Source organism: Nansenia antarctica (assembly GCF_963989245.1).
Source record: "Nansenia antarctica genome assembly, chromosome: 17".
NCBI classification, from domain to species: domain Eukaryota; kingdom Metazoa; phylum Chordata; class Actinopteri; order Argentiniformes; family Microstomatidae; genus Nansenia; species Nansenia antarctica.
The window spans coordinates 6337839-6347678 of NC_137687.1; the positions used below are offsets into that span (position 1 = coordinate 6337839).

Below are 9840 nucleotides of genomic sequence, written 5' to 3' on the forward strand. Positions count from 1 at the left end.
TTAAATGAAAGATCGTAAATGCTAAATTGCACAGAAACTAGACATGATAGCTTCTCCTTGCTTAGACAAGGAGCATTCTAAACAGTTTAAGTCCTCTAACCAATAACTCCCATGGTTAGATTTATCAAGCAGAAATGAAGACCCTAGAAATTGAGGTGATAAATAACAAATCTGTGTGTGAATAGATGTTAGTCTCTCACCATCGCTGTTTTGTCTCCAGGCTATACCATGTCGTCACTCCCCAAGCTCTCCACTGCAGCGACTGGCTTGCTCTTCTCCCTGCTCCCCATCCTCCTCCTCCTCCTCCACAGCTCTGCCAGAGTACAGGGGAGCTCACTGAGAGAACACAGGGTGAGGGGCAGTCAGCCTGACCCACACCGAGGGGGACCCTACATATTCCCCAACGCAGACATGCTTAAGGCCCTGGAGTACATCGAGAGCCTCCGCCAGCACACTGGACTGGCTCCACCCCATGAACAGCAGCAGCAGCCCCTACCAGACTATGACGCTGCCAACGATATGGACGGCACACAGAAACTCCACGCCATGCTACGTCTCACCTCTCCTCCAGCCCAGAGCCGGAATCAGATGAGAGGAGATGGAGGTGAGGAGGAGGAGGAGGAGGAGGAAGAGGAGGCCAATGAAGAGGACAAGACCCAAGAATGGCTGCAAGCAGTGCTGAGTACCCTCCAGCAGAGTGAAAAGAGACCCAAGCCTGGCCCAGTGAGGTTCAGTGCAGCCCGCCACGCTCTGGACAAAGGGTGGAGAGCGGCTACGAACGAAGATGGGGGGAGTAGGGTGGGAGGTGGGGCAAATCCCTGGGCACAGGCACAGCAGCATGGCAGTCAAGCTCACAGGAAGTACCCGCTGTTGTTCGAGGATGAGAAAAGGGGAGGGAGGGAGGAGGAGGAGGAGGAGAGATCTTCAGAACGCAATAATAACCCCTTCAAACGCACCAATGAGAACGTGCAGGAGAAGTACACGCCCCAGAAACTGGCCACCCTGCAGTCTGTGTTTGAAGAACTCGGGAGGCTGTCTAACGCCAAAGCACACGGACAGAAGCGCCAGGAACCTTTTAGGGCTGATGATGATGATGATGATGATGATAATGAAGATGATGATGAGGATGACATGTTCAGGGTGGGGCCCCTGGCTTACGAGGATCTGATGGGTGGAGAGGACTGGACACCCCTAGAAGAGCAGGTGGAGACAGAAGAAGAAGAGGAGCGAGACAACAGGGGAAAGTTCGACAGAGGCTTGGCTGATAACGATGATTATGAGGAGGAGGAAGATGAGGAGGAAGATGAGGAGGAAGAGGCAGACGATGAAGATGACCAAGACAACTACGAAGCCAAGAGATCAAACCAGCCAGGTTTAGAAGAGGATCCAGACGACATCACCAAGCTGGTGGACTACTACCTTCTAAGAGTGCTGGAGAAAACAGAACAGGAGGAGCAGAAAAGAGAGTTGGAAGAGGAGGAGGAGGAGAGGGCTGAGAGGAGGGAGGCCCAATCCCAGAAAAGCGACAGCATCGATCAGCAGGCCCTATACCAGCTCATACAAATCTCTCAGAAGTTACAGATACCACCGGAAGACCTGTTGGACATGCTGAAGAGCGGAGAGATAACGAAACAAGACAGGAACCCACAAACGGGGACACCTAACGAGCTTGCCAGGAAACTAACTCAGATTTCAACTCAAAAGAATAACAGGAGCCCCCCTGCTGCTAAACTGTACAACAGAGGACTGCCTATGACCGAAACAAGCCACACTCCGGAAGATATAAACACAGAGGACATTCTGCGAATCCTCGGGCTGGGAGGTGTAGGAAATCAAATTGCTGCCCCCTCCAAGAAGGTTCCCAAAGTACAGGATGAAGATGACACCGTCGACGAAGATGAATTTGGGACGTATCTCGCAGCCCAGATGTTGGCACAGTACCCAGAGGCTGCGAACAAGGCCGACCACAAGCGCGCAAATCAGCCTGCCTCACGGTCCAAGCAGCTTGCGTTGGGAAGCTTCGAACAGGCGATACATGACTACTTTGATCAAATGGACTCTGACAAAAGCCCACCGCAAAAAAGAAAATCTGAAAGCAAGGACACAGACAATGTGACTCAAACGCAAGGCATGGGTGACGACACACTGCTGGAAATTCTATCCTACCTAAACCCAGAGAACGAAGAAAGCGAAGATAAGGACATTTACGATAAAACTGATAAAGGGATGTAGATAGTGGGGATGTAGATATAATATATATTGTTTTGATGGGGGGGGGGGAATCACAATAAAGTATTTTGAAAAATAAAAACATTTGCAATTGAGTTTAGTTAGGTTCAGATTCAGTAGGTTAATAATAAAAAGTCATGCTTTTAATAGCCAACTTCTATGGAGATTATTAACTTAATTTGGTGTGGCGGCAGAGGAACGCATATTTGTGATAGTAACTGGGTTTGTGGTATGTTCAATGTTTTTGATAGTTCAAAGTAAAACAACACAATGGTTACATTAGACCACTCAACAGTTATTCTGAAGGCTCCAACGACCCTTCATTTCAACACACACACATACTCAAATCAGTGTTGGATTATTTCGATCCACTTGTGTTCTTCGTAAATTATATTTCGTACATGTGTTAGGCATTGTGTGACGTAACAGAGATAAATAAAGCATTTACTTTATTTTTTCCTTACTGTGTAGTGTTTCCTCATTTGGAGCGCACAAATAACAACGAAGACACTGCAAATACCACATTAAAAACATATTTCTCGTTATGTAAGCTATAAATGATTTTGACACATGGCCTATGTGTTGATCTAGGCAAATATAACACTGTTTTTGCTCCAATTTCTTTTGATGTACACAATCAGCCTATTTCTCTCAAATGTTGTCTACAAATTAGTTTAAATCTGTGAGCACTTCTCCTTTGCTGAGATAATCCATCCCAGTTTATTTAGCATGTTAAGACAACAAACAGACAACAAATAGACAACAAACAGACAACATAAGTAATCGAATAGTAATCTGATAGAAGTATTGTCTTCATAATAAAATGTTTTATTGAGTATAATAAGAAAACATTATGAAGGTATCCTGAACATTTGAACATCCAGCAACAACAAACGGCCTCCTATTCTGTGTGTGAATCACACATTCATGTAGGTAATTCCACTGAATAAACAAAGTAAAACAATTAAAATATATAATTCTCTATCGGAGCAACACACTCTTTTAAAAAGATTGTTTAACGTTTTAAACAAAACCGTAAAAAAGATCTGCTTTTAAAATATATATTTTACAAATTGCCTATAATACATGTTTTCCGAGTGCTTATTCAAAACAAATCCTTACATTTGTGCTACACTAGTTTCACTTGGATTAACATAGTACAGCCTAATAAACCTTAGTGCATGATTTCATAAAATGCTGTGGTACTTATGGCAACAAAAAAAAAATCCTGAGACATCTTCTGTCCCTCACCACTACGTCTCCGAAAGACACCCGCTTTCCCCTCTACTGTGTCCCTAAGAACTTCTATTGCCCCCCTTGTACTGTTTCTCAGTTTCTCCAGTAATATAAAAAATAAAAAATAAATAGAATAAGGTGATAGGGAGAAGGTTTTTCCTTCTATCTATGGCCCCGGGCCTGAGCTAGATTACTCTTCCTGCAACGAATGGTGGATTGATGATTCACATGCTTAGTATTCAAATGTATTGATTGTAAGTCGCTTTGGAATAAGGCGTCTGCTAAATGCCAAAAATGTAAATGTAAAAATGTAAAAAAAAAGAACCTCTGAATCCTTATGGAGTATTCCTCAGTTCTTTCCCCATGTCTTCAGTAGGTCGGCTTATTCATATATTCTTCAATTGTCTGACGAGAGAACAGGTGAAAATATTTATCATCATACCAACAAAAAGACAGAAAAATAAAGTTAAGATAATTGAAGATTAATTGATAATGATAAAAGATGACACAATGACCATACAGCCTTAATGCACTGGGATGGGATGGTGCTGTGGTTTATTTGTTTGAAAAATAACACTCCTACATACACAATGACCTCTGCACACTTAATGTGTATCTAATGAATGGATCATATTTTTTTTATATTATAAACAATTTGTCATGAGAGAATAAAACATCTTCATAACATAGGCTAAACAAAGTCATTACCTCCTGTAGTGTGTCTGCCTCCTCCATCGACGTGCCCACAGCTGTTTTCGAGGTCTCCAGAATCTCTCCCCCCATCAGAAACTCATCCAGGATGAAGTAGGCCTTCTCAAAGTTAAAGATGATGTCCAGCTCACACACCTGCAACAGACATGGAATGAAAACATATCAATCATATCTTTTCTTAGGAGAGTTAAGTTGATTTATTTAAACTTGACTTTACCAGCAGGCCTCTTGAACCTCTTTTTCAAAACTCTTTTATCTAAACAGCCAAACAGTGGCGGACTCAGCCTGTTTGAAGGGCAGGGGCGAAAAGAAAAAAAGGGCACCTACTGCACAACATGGGACCCCATCAGTGCACATGGTCAAGTTTAGACCATTGGAAGGGCAGCCAATAGGGCACATCCTCTAATTTTGCCACTCAAAAGGGCACTTTAGTGCGACGTTTTTCAACTGTGGGGGCACATGGTCAAGTTTAGACCATTGGAGGGGCACCAATAGGGCACGTCCTCTCATTTTCGCCACTCAAAAGGGCACTTAAGAGAGACGGTCGCCCCCCCCCCCCTGAGTCCGCCAGTGCTGCCAGAACACAATGGCCAGCCCATGGTGTGTGTTATCCTTACGTTGCCAAAGTATTTGTCCAGCAGCTCGACATATCGATGCAGCACCTCCAAGCTCAGCAGCTCGTTGTCCTGGTCTTCCAGACCACAGCAGAAGTAGAGGCTGGCGTACCTGCAGAGGAGGAGCAGGTCAAGGGTCAACAGAAGTAGAGGCTGGCGTACCTGCAGAGGAGGAGCAGGTCAAGGGTCAACAGAAGTAGAGGCTGGCGTACCTGGCAGAGGAGGAGGAGGTCAAGGGTCAGATGCAACAGGGTTTGTGATTGTGACATTATTGTGATCGGTATACAGTAGATGTCACTATACCAAGGAGGTACATGTTTAGACTGATATGACATTACTACAGGAAGACCGTAGAGATGTTTCAGATTCACTAAACTCGCTAGCTCCACTATGTTGTGCCTACCTCACTACCACTGAGTCTGCCTTTAAGTTATTAGTTGTAAGGGATTGTGTTTTTAGAACAATCTGTGCTTATCTGCTATTTGTATAACGTGTATGTTTAACTTTGTGTGTGAATGTGTAAGTAGGTGTGTTGGCATGTATGTACATATGTGTTTGTGTGTGTGTGTGTGTGTGTGTGTGTGTGTGTGTGTGTGTGTGTGTGTGTAAGTTAACCATTAAACATGAAAGGGTCCCATATTGCTGTGAAAGGAGAAGAATGGGTGCAATGAAGGAGACACGATCGCCAACAACAGGGAGCATAATAGAAAAAGTAAGAAATGGCAGCATTAGATAGAAAATGGAAACAATTAATAAACAAACATGGCAAAATGACAAGGGATGATAAGAGACAGACACATGGACAAACAGATAAAGCATGTATCAGAAGACTCATACAGAGAATTCCTCTCAGACAGTCACCTCTTGTAAACGATCTTGAGGTCTCTCCAATCGAGGAAGTTGCATGAGCGTGGTGGTCGTGCCAGGACCATCAGAGTCATATCTCTGACCACCTTCTTCTTCTCCCTCTCGGTCAGTGGAGAGAACCACTTCTGCAGGCGCAGCTTCCCCTGCCGGCTGAACAGCAGTAAGAAGCGCATCTGTGATGTGAGGAGAGGAGGGGACAGGAAGCTGAGCCGCATGAAACCAAATCACAAAAATAGATGAAATAGAATAGCCATCATTTGAGGCTACTAGACTGATTCTATTGTCCGTAGGCTGGCCCATAACGTGGGTTCATTATGGCCGCTACATAAGGGGATGGATTTGCGGACTAGGCTATAATAATATTATTAACAGCTGTTTTGTTCTTTGTTATTTTCAGCACGCTACACTTATTGACCTGTAGAGTCTGGGACGAGTTAATAATAATAATACATTAAACTTATATAGCGCTTTTCTAGACACTCAAAGACGCTTTAGTTTAGGTTTTTATAGTAGTTTAGTAATACAGGACATGATGAATTATTACACAGGAGTTGCACTACAATCCACCTTTTAGCAAGATGACAATCCTCTTGTGTCACAGGAGGTAACATTATGTAATTATCAGGTGGTTAATGAGTAACTGCAGAAATGAACACACACACACACACACACACACAAGCTTGCAATAGCAATGTTTGCAATAATCAAAACAGTTGTGAATACTTAGCCCTGAAGTGGATAACACAAATGTGGGCTTACATATCTTCATTTCGTTTAAATGACATGCGATAAGTGTATCCATGCGTTATGTCATCGCAAGTAAACGCGTATAGCGGTAGGCTTGACTGTCACAGCATACTGTGCGCTCACCTTTTGAACAGGTGCTGTCGGCAGATAGCCTCTAATAGGCTACTTTTCTCAAAATAGTCTGTCAAACCCGAAATAATAGGTTAAACAAAAAAACAATAATACCCACCATCGTGTTAATATCCTTTTGGAAGCTATTTGGAAGAAATAATATTTCAAAACAATTCTTGTGTGCCAACCAGTGCGTTGGGATGGGGCATCGTCGATCTTACAATGGGGTGGACAGAATTGCGAAACCACACCTTCTGTAGTACCGCGCCCTGTCTTCGTCGCACTGGCTCTGGATTGGCTCCCCCCTATCACCTGGAGCTCTCTTATTGGCTCCCCCTATCACCTGGAGCTCTCTTATTGGCTCACACTATCACCTGGAGCCGGCCAAGGTGCACGGTGCATTACAGTCTATCATGTGGACATATCAGAGTTCATGTCCAGACTGTTTTAAATAGTCATATCGTGACGTTAGAATTATAAGGTTCTATCTCCGTTTAGGGTAGTTCAGAGATATTGAGCGTCAAAGTTTTTACATTCCATTATGTTTTGTGAGATGGAACCTTTGTATTTTATGAATTACTAACTCAAAAATGTCAACATTTTAAAAATAACACCACACAGGCATTAATAAACACCTAATGGATCAGGTTATGTAAAAAACTCAATTTTGACAAAAATTGAGATAGCACCTTATAATTCTAACGTCACGATATCACAACATCCTGATACAAAGGACGACCGAAGCCTATTTCGGTATTGCTACACGATGAGGGGAGAGAATTGAAAGATGCGTGTTTTTTGTTTGACATTGCATATTATTAATACAACAAAATATACTTTGGAACTCAACCAGATTTTCCCCATCAACTCCTTCAGTTTTATTCGAGTATGTTTTTTTTTTTTTTTTTTAAATCGGCACAATGCTGATATTGTTAAGTATTAAGTATTGTTATTGTATTGACAGCCTACGTTACTCCATACTGTTTGTACACATGCATGACCAATTGTAGCCTATTTATCAGTATGTATAACTCAATATTGATTATTATTGATATAAGTCATATCAACTGTTCATTCATCTATTTCTCTTGTAGACAGTGTCGGGGGCATCCGTGATGGTGTCGGACTGACACCAATAGACACTGAACTCGATTGCCCCACAATTGTTGGTCTCTCACTCGCCGCTGGGTGACCCAAGGTGTCACCCAATGTACATTCACACACGTGGGTTTGGCCGACGTTAAAACCGGGAGGAGAGAGCGAGCGCAAAAACGGTTGAGAGAGTTCCAGAGTTCGACGATGTCTCTTTACCGAAACTCCGTTTGGTTTCTGAAAGGAGTGACTGAGTTCACCAGGTAAAACATACTTTACCATTTGTATCTCCTATCACTTGACATTGTTGATGGTTTTATATTAACTAAAAGAATATGAATCCATTCTGAAGAATTTTAATCTTTCTGTATTTGTGGGAATCTTGTGGGTGAATATGCATAACCTTTACAGTGTGTTTTCACACAAATCTTATGTAGTCAAGATGTTGAATTTACACCTGTATTGCTCTAATACCATATAGAGCAGTAAAGAGGCTCAGCTATACAGTACTATATACTGAATATACCAGGCTATGGTATTGCTTTGGAGCAGAACATTACAAGTGTTGATGTAAAGTAGGGGTCCACAAATGTTGTTTGCTATGACAGACCTTATGTAAACATAACTTTTCAGTCCTGTAAAATGTGCTAAAGCTATAGGATATTAAGGTCTGTATTGAGTACCACCAGATTCAGGGTCAGTTAATCTCAGTGTTGCCATTTATTTTGGATGGCAGTTGAACCTCAGAGCATATAATTAAGGCATTTTAGTAGTGTATAGTGACGAACCTCCCTTTTCCCCAAAATGTCAGCATATCAGTTTCCGGTTTTATTTCTCTCCATTGCTACAAACACTCTAACATCTAATTGAATGACTCAGTTGAGGTAAAGCATAAGAACACTAGTGTGTGGAAGAAGAACACATGATAAAAGAGCTATTGAACAAAAGTACATGAACAAGAATGCATTAACCTAGTTTATAGGGACCAGCTAGATAAAAGTAGCTGCCTACTCTAGCCATTCTTCTCAGCATGTATAGATTTATATGTCTAGATGTATATGTATAGATTTTATGTATTAGTTTTAACCCTTCTGTCGGGAACACCAAAGTAAGGGGGGAGAAACAAATGACAGGAAAAAATAAATAAATCCCCAGGAATGTCTATGCTTATGACTAGCCAACCGAGCCTATAGCTTCATCCTACACTCTAAATGAATAAAATAATAATAAATAAAATCTGTTTAAAAAAAACAAATGAAGCAACACATCATACGCACTGGATTTGTGTAGTTACCGCTTATTTTGATAAAAGATTTATTTAAAGATTTATTTACATTTTTAAAGATTTATTTAAAAATCCAGCCTTCTTTTGATAAGTCTCGCGAAATAAGCCTGGATTTTCCTTTAGTGACGTTGAAAAAAGAATGAAAAAAGTAGCCTATTAGGCTACCCCCCCCCCCCCCCCCCCCCCAGAGCTAGGATCTACATCTAGGATTCGCAACACAACTCAAGTTGCAGTGGTCCGAATTACCCTGCGACGGCCCTGCGACGGAAGTTGCAAGGCGTCGCCAGCGATTTGACTTGTCAAGTCTCAGCAGAACGTCCAAATTCTTTGGAATGTCTGCTGAGTTTTTTTCTCTGCAACGTTCTAAAACTGTCACGTCGTGTTGCGTTGCAAATCCAAGATCTGAACTGGGCTTAATAAATCAAATCAAATCAAATCACTCAAACTGTGAGGCTTCTCAGATCTCCTCATGGACCTGTAGCACAACGCCCTGACTTCATCTGTGCCCTGATCTTTGTCAGAAACTGAGGGACAGAAAGTTTAATTAGTAAACAACAAACAATTTGTGTTTCAAATTAAGAAAACACGACACGCTAACATCTAACAGCTAAAAAAGAAGTCAGCAGTTCAATGATAACGTTATCTACTTACCCTTGTAGATGTGCAGATGTCTCAATATATATCATTTGAATCCCTTTTCCTGCTTGCTTCTGGGAGCAGAGGAACAGGAATCAACGATACGGTGGACATCGTTTACGTTTATTTTAGGCAGATCTTCTACGACATCTCGTAAAAAGCGACATGGTTGTTGTCTGTCGCGATGGAGACAAGTAAAACTGATATGCCGACCTTTGGGGAAACCGGGGGCGTTCGTCACTACACTTGAGCGAATTGATTAATTTAATCCCTAGAATTGGGGAAGGAAAAGAGTATTTGATAGATAGAACT

The 9840-nt window shown here is 42.0% G+C and overlaps 3 protein-coding genes across 3 annotated transcripts in view; 2 read left to right on the top strand and 1 right to left on the bottom strand.

Annotated features, from left to right (window-relative positions):
* Positions 1 to 228: 228 nt before the first annotated feature.
* On the top strand, positions 229 to 2232 carry scg2a (secretogranin II a; the record flags this gene model as incomplete). The annotated part of the gene is made up of 1 exon (XM_080547782.1): positions 229 to 2232. One exon carries the CDS (start codon positions 229 to 231, stop codon positions 2230 to 2232), a length of 2004 nt encoding a protein of 667 aa, XP_080403908.1.
* A 1602-nt stretch (positions 2233 to 3834) lies between these two features.
* Positions 3835 to 9840, bottom strand: part of wdfy1 (WD repeat and FYVE domain containing 1) — a gene marked incomplete at both ends in the record, with an annotated part of 25938 nt that continues 19932 nt past the window's right edge. Inside the window, 4 exons of the mRNA XM_080547436.1 lie at positions 3835 to 3870; positions 4174 to 4311; positions 4794 to 4902; positions 5652 to 5830. Of these exons, the coding sequence (XP_080403562.1) occupies positions 3835 to 3870; positions 4174 to 4311; positions 4794 to 4902; positions 5652 to 5830 (462 nt within the window). The remainder of the gene's footprint in view (positions 3871 to 4173; positions 4312 to 4793; positions 4903 to 5651; positions 5831 to 9840) is intronic.
* Positions 7815 to 9840, top strand: part of dhrs12la (dehydrogenase/reductase 12-like a) — a gene marked incomplete at both ends in the record, with an annotated part of 10643 nt that continues 8617 nt past the window's right edge. The window contains one exon of the mRNA XM_080547215.1: positions 7815 to 7870. Within this exon, the coding sequence (XP_080403341.1) occupies positions 7815 to 7870 (56 nt within the window). The remainder of the gene's footprint in view (positions 7871 to 9840) is intronic.